Source organism: Pteropus medius, unplaced genomic scaffold, assembly GCF_902729225.1.
Source record: "Pteropus medius unplaced genomic scaffold, Ma_sr-lr_union100, whole genome shotgun sequence".
In the NCBI taxonomy this organism is placed as follows: domain Eukaryota; kingdom Metazoa; phylum Chordata; class Mammalia; order Chiroptera; family Pteropodidae; genus Pteropus; species Pteropus medius.
In genome coordinates this window covers 42,977,817-43,000,763 of record NW_024340849.1, presented here as the reverse complement: position 1 = coordinate 43,000,763, position 22,947 = coordinate 42,977,817, and the positions used below count along the sequence as shown (strand labels likewise).

The window sequence follows — 22,947 nt, the reverse complement described above, 5'->3', positions numbered from 1 at the left end:
CACCCACATCAAATGCCATGTTTCTTCCCTGCCATTGGTGAAGGAAAATCCAAGACTAAAGCTTCCCATAACTCAGGCGATGTAATAAAACATTTGGTGAGCAGTTTTATTTTATTTTATTTATTTGATTTGATCTTCTCCTTGGAACTGGGAATATAGGCATGAATAAAACATAGTCTTGGCCAGATAAATGACATGATCCCTCCTGTCAAGTGGCTTACAGACTGGTAGGTGAGACGCATTTGTAAATAATTGGTTTTAAAATAATATAAGTGTTCCGTTAGTAGTATGTGCTGGTTGTCAGAGTAAATATGTTTTTCAGGTTATCTCTGTATTTGTTTTATTAAGGCAAGTCATTATGGAATCCTTGGTCTTTTAGAACGTAGATGTCTACGGCCATGCCACCCTGAACAAGCCAAATCCCGTCTGATCTCAGAAGCTAAGCAGAGTTGTGCCTGGTTAATACTTGAATGAGAGACCACCTAGAAAGACCAGGTGCTGTAGACATAAAAAATAAAAAAATATAAAAAAATAAGGGATTGTAAGGTGACAAGGTCCTTGCAATCTGTGAGGTCAACTAAAGATTTACTCACTAAAAAAAAAAAAAAGAAAAAAAGAAAAGAAAATAGAATGTAGAAAGGCTGAAATAAATGATGGACTTCTGAAATTCCTATTTATTTCATGTGGTATGATGTTTGAGGTGACTGTAGATTTTCCTGTCAACAGAAACAAAAATTTCATTATCTTATATCAATTAAATGATGTGCCAGGCACTCTGTTAGGCACTGGGTACAAAGCCAGCACGGCAGAGGCTCACCCTTCTTTAATGAACTTTGTGGGCTTTCTGAATAGCCAGTTAGGGAGTTGGAATTTACACTTAGGTCTTTGACCCAAACTAACACCTTAGAGGAATGAATGAAACACATACAGCTCACACTGGAGAGAACCTTTATATCAATAAAAGCTGCAGTGTCCCTGTCTGCCCCTGGAGTCTCATACTTATTACCCCAGAAGCTATGACTTGAGTTCCCATCTTCAGTGATTAGTTCTGTGTGGACACCCGGCTAGGCTAGGGTACCCAATTATTTAATTAAACACTAATCTATGTGCTACTATGAAGGAATTGTGTGCATCTGGTTAATATCTACAATCATTTGACTCTAAATAAAGATTACCCTCGATGGTGTGGGTGGGCCTCATCCAAGCAGTTGAAAGGCCTAAAAGCAAAGCTTAGGCTTCCCTGAGCAGAATAAATTCTGCCTCAAGAATTTTTCCAGCTTCAGCTCCTTCCTGAGTTTCTGACATACCAGCCTGCCCTACAGGTTTCACACTTGCCACCCCCCACAATCATGTGAGTCAATTCTTTAAAATAAATTTCTGTTTTCTTTCTTTCTGTTCTGCTCTGAGAACCTTTACTGACCCATCATCCCTTACACTCAGACCTCTAGTGATTCCTCCAAGTGCACTGATCTTCCTCACCCAAAACCCTCCTGCCCCCAGGCTGAAAGAGACTTGGAATAACTGCATAATGCATTATGGTTCAGCTCTATTATAGATTAAATAAGCTGTAGGGGTTTGCCCCACATGAAAATTTAACCATCACTTATGCCTTGATTTCTACATGAAAATATCATCTGTATTTCAAAAAACAGGTTTTTATGCAAAAATAAGTTTTTATATCTGCTTATGTATACATATATATACTTTAATATCATCTTTATCCATATAGTAAGTCCCTAAAGTATGTGTTACTGTCCTCACTTGATGTTTGAGAACACTAGGTTAAAAGATATTAAGGTAACTGGGCCAAAATCACTTGTCCGATAAGTAATGGATTCAGATTTGGACCCAGACTCACCTGATTCCAAAATCTATGCTGTAATCGTTGCACCATTCTCCTTCCTTGTAAGTGAAAACCTACAGGGTGGAAAAATATTCTACTTTCTTCTGTGCCACTTTTGTAGGTGTGCTGAGTAGAGGAGTATTTAAACATTTCCTGACATTTATTAAGGATTTACTATGTGCCAAGCTCTTGTATTAAAGATTTCTTTTTTTCAATTAGTTGACATTCAACATTATTTTATATTGGTTTCAGATGTACAGCATAGTGGTTAGACATTTATATAATTTACAAAGCAATTCCCCCCAATAAGTCTAGTACCCACCTGGCACTATAAATAGTTATTACAATATTATTGAGTATATTCCCTCTGCTATAAAGATTTATTAAGTGAAATTCTAGGTTTAATTATATATCATTTCTATAAATGAACAAGTCAAAATTCTAAAATATGTTATTACTAGTGATTTTGTCCCAGGTCTATCTATTTTGGTGCTAGATATTTAATGTTCCCCCTATTCCTAAATGATAGCTGTTTTGTATTGACAACTACTACGTTATCAATTAGAATAAAAAGACAGACATAATTGTTCTAAGGTGAATGAAGGCCTTTTTAAAAATTATTTAATGAGTTAGGTTAGTTTTTAAAAATATTTTGAACCCCACCACCTCGCTCCCATAGGCTGACATATAAGAACATGCCAACACATTCAATCTCTTGTGCTAACCCAGCTGGTACACCCATTTCATCTGGTTGGCATCTCCAGTTTTGACCAGAGTGTTCTGGCCAGAAACATTAAAAAGACACTGTTGTCTGTCCTCATCCCGAAGATAGAGAGCTTTAAGAATATTCTTCTACACAAATGCAATCAGTAAAAGTAAAGGTAACTCAATTAAAGAAGTATTGCTTTAGGGTCTCAAAGCTATTCATTCAACAAGCACATATTAAGCTTTTGCTTTACAGACGTTTCCTTGGGGAAAACGAAGATGAATAATGCTGTCTGATTAATAATGAATGTGGCGGGGCTCTACATTGGATATTCTAAAATCAGTGCTTTTCAAACCAATGGTCGCAACCAATTAGTGGTGAGTGAAATCAATTCAGTGGGTCACAAACAACATTATTTTTAATTAATCAGAATACAATAGAAAAAATAGGAAAGAAGATAGAGTGCATGGCAAGCATAGAAGGTAAGTCTTTCTCTTTCTGTTGCATTTGTGCATATACTGGTTTCCAAAGATGTATTTCTTATTGTGAAACGTAGTCAAAAATTATTTAAAAGCTATTGTTCTACAGAGAAGATAAAAAGAAAACAAAAGGCTTGCTCTCAAGAAGCGTGCATCTTGTTGGGAAGATAAAGCTAATTAATGAACAGCAGAATCCTTTAGATAAAGCAGCTAATGACTAAGGGTTAAAATCAATGTTGCTGATTTAGTGCCCTAGTGAGATTAAGGCCTGGGGAAAATCACTGTGACAGTTCATTACTTATTCCTCCTTGGAAAACTTTACTCACTCAGCTTCCAGGACAGCACACCTTGTTGATCCTTCTCAGACCGGTAGCTTGTTCCTTCTTAGCTCCCCATCTTCTGAAGCTGGATCCATGCCAAGTGGGCACAGCTCCTGGGCCACTTCTCTCTTCTAAAAACACTCATTTCTTAGATCATCTCATTCAGTCTCAGAGCTTTAAATGCCATGTGAATGCCGACATTTCTTTTTCCAGCCCAGTCCAGATTGCCTGAACTCCAAGACTTGTATATCCAGGTCCCTTTTCAACCTTTCTACTTAGATGTCTCATGGGCATCTCAAATTTAATATGTCCCAAACTGAACTCTTAATCTTTGTCCCCTAATCCATGCCTCCCTGAGGCCTCATCTCTGCTAATGGAAATTCAATCCTTCCAGTTGATCAGGTCAGAAACCTTGAAGTTATCCTTGACTCCATTCTTCCTCTCAATCCTCATGTTCAACTCATCATTAAGAAACCTATTGGCCCTATCTTCTACCGTCCTCCAATGCTATCACCACTCCTCACTTTCAGCTCTAGTCTGAATTATTGCATGAGCCTCCTAACTCTCCCTCAGACTCCATTACTCCCCTCTAGTCATTCTCAGCTCAGCAACCTAAGTAATCCTTTTAAACCAGAATGTGTGACATCTCTCATCAAACCTCCAATCCATCCCCAATTCACCCAGAATGAAAGCCACAGGTCTTACAAGGGCCTGCAAAGCTCATGTGCTCTGGACCCCATACCTGCCCATCATCACTCTGTGCTCACTTTCTGTCTTCTCTCCACTTCACCCACCTGGTCTCTGATTGTCAATATTGCAGGCATTGACATATCTCATCTACTCTTCTTTCTACCTCAAGCACTCTTTCTACAGATCTCAGAGCTAACTCCCTCCCCCATTTGATCTTTATTCAGAGGTCACCTTCTCAATAAGGACTTCAATGACCATGCTCTCTAACCTTCCATATCTATCCATACCTTCCCTCCTGTACATACACACTCTGTCCCCATCCCCTGCTTTCTATTTCTCAATGGCACATATCACCATCTAACATACATTTTACTTATTTTATTAATGTCTGTCTTCATCATTCCCCAGGAAGGCAGATTTTTGTTTGTTTATACATTGCTATATCCTTAGTATCTAAAGCAGCACCTACTTCATAATATGTTTATTAAATAAATGAATGAAAGCTCTTAAAGTATTTTGGAAAGTCACAAAACAAATGGTATTTTAACTACAGCTTAACCACTAGTTGAAGTAAGAGAATACCATAATAAAATTTGGTCTAAGAAACCTTCCTTCGAACCTTACAATGAATACTCCAGTTAAAAGACTTTCTTTCAGTGGCGCTTGAGCTACTTTGGTAATACTGGTTCGGATAGCTGTTTAATATATCACACTGTGTACCTGTTTCGTGTGACAACTTCTGTTAGTTCTAGATATCATGCTGTATAGAGGAAGTGGGTTGGAATACAGGTTTAAATTACAAATCCTCAAGAGGCAACTTCTCCGTATGGTGATTATTAAAGTAGAATTTTATATTACACATGTGCGTAAGGACACCAAAATAGTATTCAGTCAGCCTAGGTATCAAGAACTAGATTTACGTTATTTGAAAGATGATGGTTTCATTAAATTAGAATGAGTGGGATTCATGAAAGAAAGATTCTATTTTGGCCCATTTTAATGCAGCATACTTTTAGATGTTGTAAATGTCACTTGGAATAAAAAGCTCAAACAGCACTGGAGTAGAGTAGTAATCAGATAATAGTGATACAAAGCAGTAAATTTGGGGTTGTATCTCTTCTTAAACATTGTTTGTTTTTTTTCTTTATAGATGCCAAATAGCAAAATTAAAAATTCATTTAATTTATAGTAATAATTTATAGCCTCATTTGTGAAACTTAGTATCCCAAAATCTATGCTAGAGAAACTAAAGGGAAACATTTGCTGAAAATTATTTCAATGTACATAATTTTTTAATTAAGTATTAATACTGGAGATGACTGACTTCATATTTCATACACTCCAAAGGAGCTATACCATTTGCTAATAATAAGGTTATCAGACTTCAGAATTTAAGGGAAAAGGTCCATCCTCATAACAATTTGACAGGTAGTGGGGTTTCAGACATGCTGAGAGATGTATAAGATTTTAGCCAACACCAAAGTTTAGTTTTATGAATATTTCTGCATCCGGGCTTCTGTTGTCCCCAGAAGGAAGATCACTAACCCTCTACTCACATATCTGCTCCAAAACACCAGGCACAGAATTCTAGTTTGCCTCAGGAAATTCGATTTTTGAATTAAAGATACAAATTGCAGGGGATGTGGTAGACAGATATCACCACACTAGTGACTACAACAATAATGGAAAAATAACGATGATTTGGCTAGCCATTGCAAGCCAACAGATAGCCTCCAATATGCCAGAAAGATATGTTAAAAGTGAACAGTTGCATTCAAAACTAAGAAAGGGCTTTAAATTAGCTTATCCATTATATATTCAGAAATAAATATAAGATATTTACCTTAGACTTAAACCTGTGTTGTTTTTATCTTGCAATCTTTAAGGATGTTTGTCCTCTTCTTTATATTTCACCAAAAACTTGTGTTCTGTGGACATTACTTTTTTAAAGTCTTTTGGTTCTTCCAAACATTCAGCCCTCACTGCTTATTACATGTATCAAAATGTTATAGCACTGTATCTCCCAGCAACTTAATTCTCATTTAATGTTTAATGGAAAATTATTGTTACTGAGTTTTGAAAATTATAGACGGCAACATGGTATGATGAAAAGAAGACAGAAATTTGAGAGAGACAAACCTGGCTTTCAATTCTGACTATGATTTACTAGTTGTAAAATTTAGTGTAAGTTATTTCATAGCACTAAGTCTCAATGTTTTCATCTTTGCAATGGGATTAATAACATAGTGTTTTTGCATTATGTGAGATAATGTTTGTGTATGAAGGATTATAAAATGGCTACCAGCAAGTCTTAAGTCTAATTGCTTCCTTTTCCATGTACTGAATGAGCAGAAATATCTTTGTCCCAGAATTCCAAGGTTCAGAGGCACTCGCTGATTGAACAGGCTATGATCACATGCTCCGCCCTGAGCTGAGCAGTGGAGCTGGTGAATGTAATGTGCAGATTGGCTGAGACCAATTCCTCTGTTACTCTTGAAACACAGGAAGCTAGAGGGGGCAGGGAAAATTTCCACAAAGCAAAATCACAGGGATGTGAATGCCAGAACCGGAACTGAGAGCAGGGTAGCAAAACCCACACATGTCAACTACAGTCAAAATACAAGGTGGACAATAGATAAAGTTAATTTTCCTCCCCTTTCCCCACATCATACTGGAGTGTAGCATATTCATTGCTACTTCTTGATGTGGAATCACAAAGGCATCTTCACAACAGATAGTGCCCCCTTTGACGTCAGCCATCACTTCAGTAACATTTTCTTCTAGGCCGCAAAGGCTCATGGATGCCTCCCCTCCTTTGAGGGTCACAGATCTTGCCCCTCTGCATTTCCCCTACAGTGCCATTTCTCAATGACATGCATGCACTTCACACATGTATGTTCAACTCCTAAGGAACAGTTTACCACTGAGGAAGAGGATTTATAAGAACAAACTACAAACCCAACAGGTAATTGTGTATTAGGGAAGTACTGAAATTTAATACTCAACTCAGCTTGTCTTGCTTTAAAATTGTTTTTACTCTTTTTCTTCCTTTATCCCCTAAATTTGCCTGATCCACTTAAAATTTATAAACCCCTCTGAGATCAGAGACTATGTTTATAATGTGCTTTTGGTGTATTTACCTAGCACTTGCTATGGTGCTCAGTACCCTGTAGATACTTACAAGTGTTCGTGAGTGAAAATAATTCTATAGGGTCATAGTAAAGGAATCACCATTGCTTAGCACTGTTTACAAACTCTGTTCAAGAGGATTTAAAAATGATATTCAAGGGAGATGTGGCAAAGGGCGTATGCCCTATTTTAAGAGGTAGGTATCTACTCTTGTCTTTAATAGGTAATTTTTAAGCAATCCGAAGCAAATTATAACTTACACCAGCTTTGAGCTTCAAGGAGAGTTAGAAAGGGCGGTTGCCAGGGAAATCTGATTGGAAAACACCAATCAGGCCTTGAGATCTTCACGTTGCGTTATTGTAATTTTCCTATTCTTGCTCTTTTTTTCTGCTTTTGCTATGAGAAGAGCAAGCTAAAAAGGCTACAGGGACATTTATGCCAAGTCGCATTTGTCAAGTTGAAAGCTGTGTGGAGCAGAAAAGCAGTCCTCCCAGCTGCAAAGAAGATGCAAAGGAGCCGAGTGAGTAGGGAATCTGAGAGCTCACTAAAAGTGCTTAGAAGGCCAATACATTGAAGCCATTTCTGTGAAAAGTGGTAGGCAGGAACCAGAAATCCAGGGGGAAGGCTACTTATTAATGCTGAAAAACCGCTGGGGTGCCTGGAGGCACCTAAAGCCACCCTTGAAACGTGTGGCTCTCCTGTAAGTTTCAGAATTCCCACAAACTGTCCTTTTTTGTTTAAGCAGTAACTGATAATAATAGCCAGTAAGGGTGCCACAAAACAGTGAGACAGCACATGCTGTTTCACTTCATAATTATTTTAAGTGTTCATTATTTTAACCTCCTCATCAGTGGCAGCAAATTTGTGACGAGATAATATTTACGCTTATTTTAATAGTTACATTTTATTCTTAAAAAGACAATACAGTTGAGTGGTGTGCCCCTTTTTTTTTCTTTTAGTTTGTTTCTTCACTCAGTCCACATACATTAGTCAGAGGCAGAGTGATATTATTAAAAGCTTTGGTGTTAGAAAAATGCAAATATGTACTCACTGTTATGACTTCGGGCAAGTCGCTTCAGCTTTCAAGTCTGAGTTTTGCAGCAATAAAATGGACGTAGTTATGCCTATTTTATAGGACTGCTGGAAGGATTAAAATAAAGCGACATAAGTGTCACCTCCAGCCCTTTGAGGTTATTCCATACATGTCAGTTTATTCCATAAATATCAGATCCCTAGCTTTCCTTTCGTAAATACAGTTTTTCATTCTCATAATTACCCTTCCTCATCAAGCTCAGGAAAGAACAGGTAGGTTGACTCCACTCGGCCCTTATCCAAGCACCTTCATTTACCTGGCTGCTTTCATTGACATACTCTGTGCTTGGGAAGAAATCAAACGCTTCTGAGGGGTAGCCTTGCAAATATAAACCTATAATTAATTTCTGCCATTTTAATCACGGCTCTTCCTTGCTATATTGTCTTTATTTCTACCTCATCAATCAAATGCCTAAGTGTTTCTCCTAACCTCTTTGGTTCCTGATGAAATAGAACTTGGCTTTAAATCTTACCTCAGTCTTAGGTTCATCAGTTTTCCTCCCAAATCTCTGCAATGTGTAACTGTTCACAGAATTGCACTGGCCTCCTCTGGTATATGTCAGGACATGTGCTTCATTTCAGCTGTCCCGGCGTTCTAAGTGTCTTCATTCCTTTTGTGGCTCTCAGATTTCCCAAAATCTCACGCATTTTCATTACTCCAAACCTCACCATCTAACTTCCCATCCTGAGATAATTCACTCTCCAGGAGTCACTCGCACAAGGCTTCATTTCCTAGCCATTGTCTCTCAGACCATCATTGACACAGAATGTCTGACTCTGTCTACATCTAGTTATGCTTTACGACTGCAGCCCAGCCAAAGTGGGGACTCAAACCATGTGTGCTTCAGAAGAGCCTTTTAAAAAAAGCCTTTCCATGTCTGAAATAGTATTTCCTATAACTTTTATTTTAAGGCATGTAATCTTTATTTTATTAAGGTTTTTTTCCTCCAAATAGGACTTAAAACCTTAAAAATTTGTTTTCATATCTGAAATATGTGTTCTTTAGATGATCATAAAATAATAATTGTTACTCACAAGACAGTTAAGATCCGAATATGGGGCAGTCGGGATGGGGGGTGGGCAGGAATCCCTGGACTGTGGACGGCAGACCCTCACTTGGGCACAGCGTCACCCTGGACCTCTCTGGACCTCAGTTTCTTTACTTGAAAAATTAAAATTATAATCCTTACTCTTTTTATTCTTCATGGTAGTTGTAAGGATCATAAGACATTATGTGTACTCACATTTTTTCCAAAAGCATGACATAGATGAACGTTAAGTGTTACTATTAATTTTCTTACTAAGATATATGAACTTCAAGTTCTATAATTATTATTCCAGACTATGTCCATTTCTTATTCTTATTCTTGCACATATTATTTAAAAGGGTGTTTAATTTATTCTAAGATCCATATTTTTAACATTTTAGCATCTTCAATATTGAAATGTATCATATAACCTATGGCATGTCACATTAATTGGTGACATTTCTTTCTTAGGGATACAAAAAAAATATTGAGGGTTTGCACTGATATCTTAAATTCAGTAAAATGTGGTATTTGCATCTTAGAGGAAAGTTATAAAAGGATAAAAGTAAGAATACCTTGTCTATTTTTAAATGGAAACTTTATTAACAAAGTGGGTATAGAACCCACCCACCCCCCCCAAAAAAATCTGAAAAGTATTTGAAACATTCAGATGGAAGGTATTACCTTGACTCATATCATCTTTAAAGGTTCCCTATAGGAAAGAATTTTTAAGGACTTCTAGCTAATTACAGTTTTAACTCACAGATCTCCCATATTTAGCTCATGATCCTCTTTCAACTGAGTTTGGGGAAGCCTAAAGGGAAAAAACAAAATGAAACAAAACAAAAAAATGGTAGCACCAGAAGAGAGTTCACTTCCAAAAGTCTTGAGAAATAAATTTGTTTTTGTGCCTGTGGGCCAAGTTAGGAAAGCCAATTTTTACTGTAGAAGATAGATATATAGATAAAATTTTTATATTTATAATATTTGTAATTTTCTTATTTATGATTTCTTTTGTATTTTTATATAGTTACATAGATTTGCATGTTTATTCTTATACTAGAATATCTACTTTAATGATTAGAAGGATGTCAGTTAAGATGGCACTGCTTTTTAATCCCTAAGATATTTACAGCTGGCCATACTTAAAAAGTAGACATGAAGAGAACAATTTCTAACCTTTATTCTCAGGTTTTTGTGGTGCCTTGAAGTTCACAAACTATATTCTCACACATTACCTACATTTATTGCACATATATTAACATCCCCATTTTACAGAAGAAATAACTATAGCAGAGGTGAAGCGACTTATCCAAGGTCATACACAGTGAATGAAAGCAAAGCTGGTGTCAGAATTCATTAATTCATTCGGTGTTGCATTTACGCAGAAACCTATTCTGCTTCTGGCACTGTACTAGGCCCTAGAAATCACAAGATAAACAGTAAGAAGCTTGCCCTCTTTACCTATCCCAACCTCTCTCTTCCCCACCTCTGTGACTAAGAGCTGCATGCAGCCCAGAGCCTCCCTGACCCCCAGCTATTGGCCTTGACAGTCCTCATACATTTGAAATAAATAGATCTAGGCTCGTTTGCTAAAAAATCTCCAAATACGAAAATAGTTCCCATGGAGATGTCTTCTTCCCTAAGATTTCTGCTTTGTGAACCAAAAGGAGGCATTTGAGATTCAGTCACTGGGAAGCCAGGCAAGCTAAGAGACCCAAGGAAGCAGACTCCCTGTCAGTCCTGCAGAATAGAGATAAGTCCCCAGGACAGAGGGCAGTACAGCACTTCCCGATGGGGAGTTCTCTTTAAAAATGATGGGAGTAGGCAATTTATTAAGAATTTAAGTTTGTGCTTACTATATTTCAATTATTTCTGCCCCTCCATTACCAAAGGAAATTAAAAGCGGCATCAGTCCTTTTGGAAACCAATGTCATCCAGCATGAGGGAGCATCTGTGTGCTCGGTATGGTGCTACAGGCTGTGAGTAGTGCAGAACTCCACAACACAGACCTTTATTGAGCACTTCCTGTGTACTTGTGGGCGTTACCTCATGTAACCCACAAATAACGCTATGGGGTAGGAAACGGACACAGAACTTGAGGCACAGAGAAGTTAATTAATTTACCCATGGAAGTACCTAGATTTCGACCCAGCAGGAATTCGAACTTGGCAGTCTAACTGCAGAACCCAGGCCCCTGACCCTTCAGCAATACTGCTTCCCCAGTTTCAGTGAATTTACTGAGTAGTTGGAGGATGACACAAAGACACATAAACAAGTAGTGTATACAAATGCCATTGTACAGTTATGCAAATTAAGTACTCAGAAAGAGCATGTGGGTCAGGTCTGAGGCCATACAATCTCCATTGCAACTATACAACTCTGACCTTGTACCTGGAAACAAGCCATGGTCAGTACATAATGAATAGGCATGGCTATGTGTCAACAAAACTTTATTTGTAAATACAGATAGCAAGCTGGATTTAAACTGTAAGCTATAGTTTGCTGACTGCATACATAAATGATACATGCTATACATTTCATAAAGGAGATCAATACAGGCTGGAGCAGCTGAAGGAAGCTCTGGGATTGCTAAGTTCAGCCATGAAGGAAGATCTGAGATGGGCTTACAAGACCCTTGGAGAACTGGCCCCATCTCCTTAGACTGTTGTCTTTCCACTTCCCTCTCCTGCTCACATGTTCCTTCCTAGGCTTTGCTTACACTGAGCTGATCCTTATTCCTGGAAGTTCTTCCTCCAGCTCTCCTGGAGGCTGGCCCTTTGGGCATCAGATTTCCTCTCAGATATTACTTCTTCAGGGCTGCTTCTCTGAGGAACAAGTTAAAGCAGGCCACCTCCAGCCACTTTGTCACATCATCTCATCTTATTTTCCTAATGGCATTTATGGTTTCTGAAACTAACTTGTTCATTTATTGGTATACTATTATCTACCTCTGTTATCTACATCTGCCTGCTCTCCTTCTAGAATATAAGCTCAATAGTATCAGATCAACGTTTGTATTGTTTACTGCTATATATTCCTGGCAGTCAGGTCATGGCTGGAAGATAAACAAAAAATACTTGCATAAGTAAAGAAAAGGAGAGAGGAAGGAGGGAGGGAGACTTAGAATATGTAAGCATGCCTTATTAAGTGGTGTTTAATTTTCTCTTGTTCTGTGCCTGAATAGACTACAGCCCTCATTAGAATGGCTCATCATTCAGTGCCCATGATACTATTTCAATTAGGAAAACATCCTTAGCCCATAATAAAAGGGTGATAGCTCTTAGTTATGGTCATTCCTTGGTCAGAGGTAGGTCTTCTATACTTCTGAATGAAAACACATAGTTTAAGTTACAGGCTGGTTATACCTGAAATTAAAAAATGCACACTAATCCTCATTTCACTATATCAAAAATAAACCTCTCTATTGAATCTTTAATGCTTACCCACATGCATTAAAAAGCAAACATCCTCTTTTTCTCTAAACCATAACTATTGTTAAACCTAACTTTTATTAGATTGATTTTATTATTGGTTTTTAATATTTGTTGGGCCCGCCCCCTAAGCTGGTAGGATAACTTGCAAGCTAGTCATCAATAAGTGACCAGGCTGCTTTTCTATCTGCTCTAGCTTCTTTCTCTTACCAAGCCTTCCATTCCCCTAAACTGCTAGGACCAGTAATAATAAAGGCTTTCTCAGACAGCTGCAAAGTTAATTGTTTCTTTGTATTTCCCTAAATCCTTTTTCTCTGTGCAACTGAAGCAGAAAGACACAGCAACTTTTGACTGGATCACAGTAGCTAGCTGTAGCCACATGAGTCTTTTTTTCTTTCCAAAGGGGAGTAACATTTCACTGTCTAGGAACCTTACAAACTGGTATGCTTTCTTTGAAAGCTATGTACCTGACCACACTCTTTCCTTTTGCTTTAGAGTTTAAGAGACTTGGAATAAAAACTGTGACTCAACTACAGCAACAGTATTTTTCTTCTCTAAAGTCCTGATTTCGTTTCTTTACATTTTTCCTAGAACTGATTTCTGAATTGTTTTATATGTAATCTTGCTCTAGACTACCCTTAGGTGTATAAATAGTGTATTAATTTTTAAATTCCATTCTGATCTAAGTTACTTTCATACAACTTCTTAGCTGCTATTATTTGAAAACTACGTTTAATTGAAAGATATACTGATTAAATACTTCCCAGCTGGTTCTCTTTGCAATAATCACAGCCTGTTTCTAGTACAAGTCCAAGTTCCTACCATAAAATAACTTTGGAAAAAAACATTCAAACAGAAATTTGCTATGTTTTGTTTCATAAGTGGTAGGAGCTAATAAGTTTGTCCTTAGTCTCTGACGTATCAGAGAGTAATGCGTATGAACTACGCATCAGTACTGAGAAACAGCAGTTATATGCATCATCTATGACCCTTAGCCGAACTAAATCGATTTATAAAATGTAATTGCTAAGCCAATAATGAGGTTCTGAACATGATCCTATCTTTGCAGTGAGTCATCTACCAACTGAAGAAAACAAGACTGTTCTCAACATTTATAATTTCCCTAAGAAACCTCCCTCATTGCTATGGTGATGTTGATGCTTTTTAGCTAAAAAATAAAAACTCGACATTGTTACTACCATAACTAATAAATGGCAAATGCATCAGATGTGCTAGATTATGAAGGTGGCATGGGACTATAATTGTTCAGTTCTCCAGGTTTCACTAATCGTATTCTAGAGGGACAGAATCAAACAGTGGTCAGCAGCAAGGCCCAGGAGCTGCTGGTTTGGAACCCTGACCTTCATAGCTGGGCTTTCGATGAGTTACATAACGTCAGTTTCCTCATTTGTAAAATGGGCATAATAATAACACTACCCCTCAGCTGTGTGGATCCAATGAGTTAACATTTATAAAGCATTTAGAACAATGGCTGCTCCTAGGGAGCACAGTATAAGAATTTATTTAATAAAATGAATAAGCTGCTCAGTGAAGCTTACTCATACTTTATCCATACTTTTCAGAAATAGAAGCTATAGACCACTGTTTTCAGATCCATGAGTGGTAGCATCTCTACAGTCTAATTTTTCTAGACATAAACTTTCAAATTATATAAATAAATTTATAATTTAAGAGGGAAAGAGTAGTGGATTTTCTTTAGTGAAACATCTATTCTCACTTCTTAGAACCTAAAACATTTAGAAATATGTCTAATATATGTACGTAACATTGTGGACAATTTTCTTAACACTTAAATTTTAAGATTCATGTTATTAATTATAAAGTCGAGATTAAGTAAATTCCAGTCTTTGATGTTAAACCAAAATGCTTTGACTCCCAGTGCTGCCATTTATAAACTATGTGTTCTTTGGCAAATTTCTTAAGCTGTCTGAGCTTCTGCTTATCATCCAAGAAACATAGAAAAATGCAGAGTTGTTGTGTTGATGAAATAAGAACCCATAGGCAAGTTTTCTTCACATAGTTAAATGTTATTAATGTAACACTGTATAATCTAATGGATAATCATTAAAATATTAAATACCTTTTTACCCTCTCGTTACAAACCTGGACAGTTCAGGAAACCCTTCCTGGAAACTCCTTCATCACCATTACTGATAATTTATCTTTCTAATGTCTTTTTGTGCATACTCCATTTATGGCACCATATCTTAAACTTGCTAAGAAGTTGATTTGGAACTGTTCCCAAATCTGTTTATGCTTTGTCTTTTCATCTCTATTACAAACACGTTCAGGGCAAGAACCAGACTTCCCCATCTTTTCTTAATTAAGCCTTGTGTACTATAGGCTATTCGTTACTTCTTAATGGGTATAAAAAGTGATAATTATGCATTTCTTCTATCAAATGGAGGAGAAATGAGACCCTAGGTTGAGTCCACATTGCAGTGGACAATCTAAGAAGAACTGAAGAGAAAGTCATAAAGAAGCCCGTGTAACATAGTGTAGTGCTCTGCTGAAGTCAACAGAAATGATTGTAGAAAGGAAGAAGAGCAGTGTACTCGGAACGTTATCTTATATGATATACAATTAGGAACTTAGAGTAGGATCCAGCAAAGCAAAATGAACAGTTCAAATAAGTACAGTAGTAGCTATACCAGGTAAGAAGAAAACTCTTAAAAGTGTGTGTGTGTGTGTGTGAGGCCAAAAATATTTTAATTAAGAAAATGCCACCAGCTTTCATGAGGAAATCATTGGAAACCGTTAAAGAGTGCTTTAAGCAAATCTATGGAGGCCAAATCCAAATTAAGAAGGGTCCAGACAGAATAGGTGATTGAGAAATCAATGTAGTTGGTATAAACCACTGATTTAGGAAGAAAAGAGATTGGATACGAGATGGCAGAAATAGAAGGTTCAGAGAAGAGGTAGATAAAACAGAAACATTCTTGAATTTTAAATGGCAATTGAAAACAAATTATCGAAAAGCTCAAATAAAACCAGTCTCTGTTCCAATGGCATTCTTATGCCTGACTCAGTTGTTGTCAGCATGAGAAAAGTGAGAACTAGTAAATCAGGACCAATGATTTTAATTTTTTCTAATATGCAGGTTTTTTTTAAAAAAATGAGGCATGGATTTGCATGTATTCAAAATATTTTTAAACCAATTATAGTAAAATACCATTACTGAAAAGTTAATGTCTAAAGTTTTAGATAATTATCTGTATTACCCATATTCAGAGTCATACCAAAAAGAAGGAAAGAAAAGAATAATGTAAGACTTTATAAAAAATGAATAATCTGTTTTATATCCAAATAGGTTCCTCAAGATGAATGGACAGGGTATACCCCTCGAGGTAAAGATGATGAAATTCCCTGCCGAAGAATGCGGAGTGGCAGCTACATCAAGGCCATGGGAGATGAAGATAGTGGCGACTCAGACACAAGTCCCAAGCCTTCTCCCAAAGTTGCTGCACGAAGAGAAAGCTATCTCAAGGCTACTCAGCCATCCCTTACAGAACTCACCACACTCAAGTAAGTGTTTCTAACTCTATACTTCTGCTAATCCAGTTCCTTGTATTATTACCTAGGATCAGATTATGTTTCTCCTAGAGGAATGGGGCAGAAAACATTCTACAGATGGAGAATTATTATGCATTGACTGGTTGATTAATTTCCACATTGGGTCTGACTTGTATATCCCAGTGCTTTCAAAGACACGGGCATCCCGGTGTACTCTGCATGGATCATAAGCTGAACCTCCAACCTCCAAGAAGAGTTCGAAATAATCCAAAATGGCTTCTGAAAGGAATTAAGATTTTTGGTTAATGAGAAGATCCATCTATCCCAACATTTGTTCAACCATTAATTTTATGAGGGAAATCTTCCTTAAAAGACATTTGAATTTTTCAGATAATTGAGTAACATAAGAGAGCAGATTATCTTGGGGGAGCTTATGGAATGTGGCTACGCTTGAAAATTGGATGATATGTGAAGGTTCTTGATTGTTTTCAAACTTGGGCACACAATACATATTATATTTTGTTGGACCTTAAAATTTTTTTTCTTTTGAAAAATATCATGATAAGTATCCTTACCTCCATTAATGCTATTTGTAAACAGAATAGCTTTACAAAAGAAACTATGAAACTGATTATTTTAAGCAAGGCCAGCTTTAATTTTTAATGCTATTTACAGAGAGTAAATCAGAGCCTTGGAACATAACATCATGTAGATCATCATTTGTACCTGAAAAATATATCACAGATAGTTAGTGTTTGTTAAATGCCTTTGATTACGTATTTTGAAGAAATACACATTACTATTCATGCATTTATGCTACACTACAAAATAAAATATTAATGACAAAATAAGTAAAACAGAAAAAGACCACAACCATCAGAGTAAGGAAAATAAACTCGATTATTAACCTAGAACACTGAAAATCATCTGACTATTCTATGATGGAGATTTAATTAAATAGCAACTTGCATTACATTTTTAAGAAAGTGGGCAGGAAGAGTCCCTACATCAATTTTTTTTTTTCAAAACATCATGTGAAACCATTCTGGATCATTTCAATAAATGATATTAGTAAACTAGCTCAAGTGAAGAAGGTCTCCCTCCTTTCCTCTGGCCCCAGGTGCCCTCCTCTTTGCCTTTATTTCCGCATGTACTCGTTTCCGAGGGCTGCCGTAACAAAGTACTACAAACTGGGTGGCTTGAACCAATAGGAATTTATTATCTCACAGTTCTGGAAGCCAGATGTCTGAAATCAAGGTCTCAGCAGGGCCATGCTCCTTCTGAAACCAGTAGGAGACAATCCTTCCTTGCCTCTTCTTAGCTTCCGGTTGTGGCCTGCCATCCTTGGCATTCCCTGACTTGTAGCTGCAGCACTTTATTCTCTGCCTTTGTCTTCAAGTGGCTGTCTTCTTATGACAACAATCACAAGGTATTAGGACCCTCCCCATGACCTCATGTTAACTTAATTAAACCTCCAAAGACCCTATTTCCAAGTAAAGGTACTGGGGTTTAGGATTTCAACATGTATGTGTGAGAAACACAGCCCATAACACTGCCATATAAGGTAAGAGTTGATCATGGAAATGACAAATGAAACAGGTCTTCACTGCACTTTGGCACACCTCGCAGGAGCTCAGAAAATTAAGGCAGTGGGCCAAAGTGGCATGAAATGAGAGTGGCCAAGGATCCTTCTGGCAAATATTTTTTATGAACTTTAAAGTATCTCTATTAGAGACAATATTAGGTAGTCACGACCACAGGCATTAATTGGCATCTTCTAAAAGACACAAAAGAGGGAATGCTTTGAGCCAGAAAGTCACTTGGATCTTCAAGGTCTCAGTTTTCCCATATGTAAACCAAGTAGTAGGACTCTACAACCTCCACAGTCCCTTCTACCTCCTTAATATTCTGTTAGTTTATCTACCGAGATGCATTTGTCACATCAGCTGGGTGAAGAGATACAGTGATTGCTGCTATTCACAGTAGTATCCAGGTATGAGAACAACAGAAAGGAGCAGAGCCATAAGGAAGGTGAGTAGAGTGCTCTGAGGAAGCTAAGGATAGGAGTATGTGCAGAAATCAAGTTCACAACTGTGCCCTGGAGCTACTCTCCTCAGAGCTTCAGGGCTGTAGGGAATCTGCTCTGAAGTCATTGGAACTCTTTCATTCCCTGGATCCTATTTTTATAACCATCATATATTTCTATTACTGCTCAGAAGTTTTAAGGTCATAAAGAGTTCAAAACGTAGATAGTGGCTAAGCTGATGGTAGAAAGGGTCAGCATTTCAGACAGTGAAATTAGTCATTCAACTGAGTATGAGTTAGTGACTTCTATTTTCTTCTTCTAAACCTGTGGACACTCAAAATGATAACCAGTTTACTAGAGGACACTTAGTAAATTGAAAACCTTTTTTTTCTTGATTTAGGATGGGGTTTCACCAAACCATCTCTATTGTCCCTTATTCATTAGCACAGCAGTCCCCAAGCTTTCTGGCACCAGGGACCGGTGCTCCTACAAGAATCTAATGCCCAATGATCTGAGGTGGAGCTGAGGTGGTGATGCTAGCGCTGGGGAGTGGCTGCAAATACAAATGAAGCTTCACTGGCTCACCTGCTGCTCACCTCCGATTGTGAGGCCAGTTCCTAACAGGCCACAGACTGGTACCAGTCTGATCCTTACTTTAGCAGGCAAGACGACATCTGGCCATGCAAACATACCTTTCTTCTCTGTGCTGCCATCCCATTCTCCAGACTTATTTCTCATAGTTCTGTTTGTCTCCATTCATTTCTCCCTCACCTGCTTGAGGAGTTCCATTCTGAATTACAGTTTACATATTAAGCTTCTATCATATTCAACTACATATGATTATTAGTGATTTCTAGTTTAATGGGATTTAAAAAGGGACACAAGGAGAAAAGGAAAGTACGCCGTAGAGGAAAAAATTCAGATATGACATCACTCATAATCAATGCTGTCTTTTATTCCTTGATGATGTTTTGACTGGAGATCATTATTTTTCTAGAAGTTTAAAGCATTCAGTCCCTCATGAGAAAAAAGATCCCCATATCCTAAAATTCTAGTTCCCCAAAAAAGAAACTGTATTTTTTGTTCCTACTTCTTTGACATTTAAGTCATTTTTTTTTCCTCCTTCCTCCTCAGCAATTCACAGCTTTAAGGATGAATCATAGCCATGAACCAAGATAACTAAAATTAGCCAAGTGAGATTGGGGCAACATTTTGTTTGAGGTTTTCAACCCCCATCTTCTCTCAGAAATGTTGGAGAGAAGGTACTCCTACACTTTCTTACATTGTTTTTCTCTTTTCTTTTTTTCTTTTCTATTTTCCAAAGACGCCTAGAGAGTTTGTTTATGAGGGTGGTTTTCATTAGCTCCTTAATGTTAGTTATTGTGTCTTCAGGTATATTAGGGCTAAACCGAGTGGAACATTCTAGAGTCAGAAGTAGGTAGTCTTGAGACACAAACTCCATCTCTGGACTGTAAAACTCCTGTAGCTACTCTGAGGACTATTATTTTTTTCACTCTCATCTCTTCTTCCACAGCTAATAATAAATCCCTTTACCTCACCACTAGCCTTCCCTTCTTCCTTTATTATTAGCTAACAGTGAACTTGAAATGACATATTACACAAAAATATTATTATTTTCAAAAATAATTTCTGAATGTTTAATAGTAAATTCTCAAGCAAGTAGAGGAGAGATTTGGGGACCATATTTTCTCAAAGCATGTCACCACAGCTTGGCTCTGTTAAAGGATTTGAGTCTTTTACTTGGATTTGCTATAATGTGTTATTTATTCTGAAACTGAGACTATTGCCTGCTACCATAATTAGTTAAAACCATGTCCAAATCCTCTTTGGACCTTTTCTTTTCAATATACTGTAGAGGGGAAGAACTTTTTTAAAATAATATTATGCAAGCTGTCATTTTAAAGATTCTAAAATTAAATTCAAATGTCCATTAATCCTAGGCAAATAACACTTTAAAAATCTCTTCCTACTTCTTTACCTCTTCATTCAAGTGTGAAGAAAAATTTTCTTTTGGAAGAAATAGTCTCTAACATTATAGACTCGAAAATTTCTCTGAAATTAGCGAGAAGGCCTCAGGCTTTTGTGCACATTTGGCTCTGGAGAGAACCAGTCCGAGCTTCTAACAATTTTGATAGTGTCTAACAAAAGGCTTCAGGAAGGTTTGTTTTCCATCCTAAGAGCCTTTAAGGCAGATAATTTTTTGTATTCAGAATGGTTAGTTCTCTTACTCTTCATTTTTTCTCTGATCCTGAAATCCTGAACCTTATTTTTTTATTTTTATTTTTTTAATAAATTGGTAAGATACTAAATAGCTTTGTGGCTTTTAGCAACTAGGCTGATGTCTCTGAGCTTCCCCCACACCAGTTAAATGAGAGGCTTGGGCTGTTATCAGGGATGTCACCACGTAGATGGCTCCCATAACAACTCTCTGGCTAGACCCACGGCAGACAACATTAGCTGATGCCACCTAAAATGGATCCCTGCACCCTTCCCGCCGAGCAGCCTATCCCCAAGGCTCAAAACGCCTCCCAACACAGTGCTCCGGCCACCACTTCTCACTGAGCAGAAATGTTCTGGGTGCTGTCCCTTGTCTACATGGTCTCTGAGGAATCTTTCAGCACTGATGTGTATAATTATAACAATGAGGCTCAGAAGAACTGGCATTTCACTTTTTAAAGACAAAAGAAAGTCGTATTAATGCCAAAGAGCTCCACGGGGCGGGAGTCCAAGAAGGGACCTTGACGCGGAGCTCCAGTGACCAGGTTCTTGTCTTACTTCGTGAGAAAGAATTCAAGGACAGGACAAGCAGAAAGCAGGAAAGTGCGTTTTATTAAAGCCGAAGTACACACTTAAGAGGAAAGTGTGGGCGAACTCTGAGAGCCGGTCGCCCGGAGCTGTCTGGATTAGGGCTTTTGTTTTTCCTGGGAGGTGGGTGCCTGGAGTTGTGGTACTTGTAATATAGGTGATGTTATAAGGGTATTATGATTAGACAAAGCTAAGCAAAGGACAAGGGAAAGATGCTGGAGCCTTATCCTGCAAGGGAGAGGATGTCCCAAGGCCATCCATCTTGCCTCCCAGGTTTGGGAGAAAGGGGAGGGCAAGGCCTTCTATTCCATCTCTGGCCTTAGCTTGTTTCTCATAGAGTCAAAACAGGGAGAAGGCTGAGTAAAGGACAAGGGAGAAATTCCAGAGCCTCAGGGAGAAGCCTGAGTAAAGGACTAAGGAAAAATTTCAAAGCCGCAATCTGGAGGGGAGAAGGAACATCCCTCGGCTAACTATACTGCCTCCATATTGATAAATAACATAATTTGAGAAGAGATAGGGCATTCTTCTTCACTTTTAATTCTAAAGATTTAACATGAGTCAGCTCTACTTCAGGAATCCAAAACTGTAGCCTCTTGCTGAAGTCTCTTTTTTCGGTGATCTTTGTATGAGTTTATTTCTCCCTTTTTTCTCTCTAGACACACTGTGTCCTCTGCTGGTTCCTCCATTCCACATGCCCCTCCTAACCCACCTACGGTTCTTCATGTTCCTTCCCTTCTCCCAAAAAAGGAGGGGTTGGTGGATACAAAAATGGGAGCATGGGGATGTTTTTTCCTGAGGATGTGAACCATATTTAAGAACATGGTAATGTATGTCAGCCCATCTTTCTCCTAAGTGTATGAAATGTTTCTGTTTTGCTTTGTTCTCACTTTCCCCAAATGTTTTGTCATGCCTCTCTACCTATCCCTCAGTATAATTGTAACATATAACAACAAATGCTCCTTACAATGGGAGGGCAAACAAAATAACACAACCTGAAGGTGCAAAATTGTAAACCTATGTCCTCAAGAGATATAGACTCAGGATATTTTCTCATCCTTCTCCGATCATAATACTTTCTTCTATTGTCCTCTATCCTCCCATATTTCCTTGCTACTTTCCAAAATAAGAAATAAAAAAAGTTTAAAACAGAGAAACTCGTTCACTTGCTCATAGACAAATTATCTGAATACCTTTCAAACCCCTGCTAGAAATAAACCTGGTTAAAACACAAAACAATCAAAAACTGATATAAGAAACTGCCTATTATATTCAGCCCCTGAGCGCCATGCCCAGTTTAAAAAAAAAAAAAATCGGTCCCTCTTTAGAGTATGAATACTCTCCTGCAAATGAGTCGAGCATGTGTGAGTAATGTAATCTGTACCATATCCTGGTCACTTACTATGTAAAAGCGTGCTTAGGAAGGAAACCTGTATAGATTAAACTGTACCTACAACGATCATGACCTCAAAGAGGAAATAGCTACCTGTGTGCCTTTGAGAGAGGTGAGGGAAAAATGAAAGAAAATTCAGATATTTTTAGAGAGAAGTAATGAGACTTTAAAAATTTAAAACATGGGCAAGAGATTTAAATGTGAATGAGGTTCTGAGTGCCTGAGTGAGTGCTAACGGTTTCACATTCCTTTTTTTTTTAAATCGCCACAACTCTATAGATGAGATTGCCCCAACTTTAAAAATCTATTTCTCAGGGGAAATTAAATAACTTGTCCAAGGTTATATGTCAACTAAATGTCAGAGCTACAATTCAAGCCCAGGTGCTGAAAGCAGAAAGGATAAAAAGCTGAGTGGAATGATAACTAAACAAAACTGCAGAGATGAGCTGT

The 22,947-nt window shown here is 37.7% G+C and overlaps 1 protein-coding gene and 1 pseudogene across 15 annotated transcripts in view; both read left to right on the top strand.

The window, feature by feature from the left end:
* DLGAP1 (DLG associated protein 1) overlaps positions 1–22,947 on the top strand; it is a 790,600-nt gene that overhangs the window by 533,274 nt on the left and 234,379 nt on the right. For 14 of the 15 annotated variants that reach the window (XM_039845427.1, XM_039845394.1, XM_039845404.1 and 11 more), the window contains one exon: positions 16,053–16,267. In XM_039845427.1, the coding sequence (XP_039701361.1) occupies positions 16,053–16,267 (215 nt within the window). Of the gene's footprint in view, positions 1–7,573; positions 7,688–16,052; positions 16,268–22,947 lie in introns of all 15 variants that reach the window. The other variant, XM_039845385.1, reaches the window with a different exon arrangement.
* Positions 389–507, top strand: LOC120591099 (uncharacterized; annotated as a pseudogene).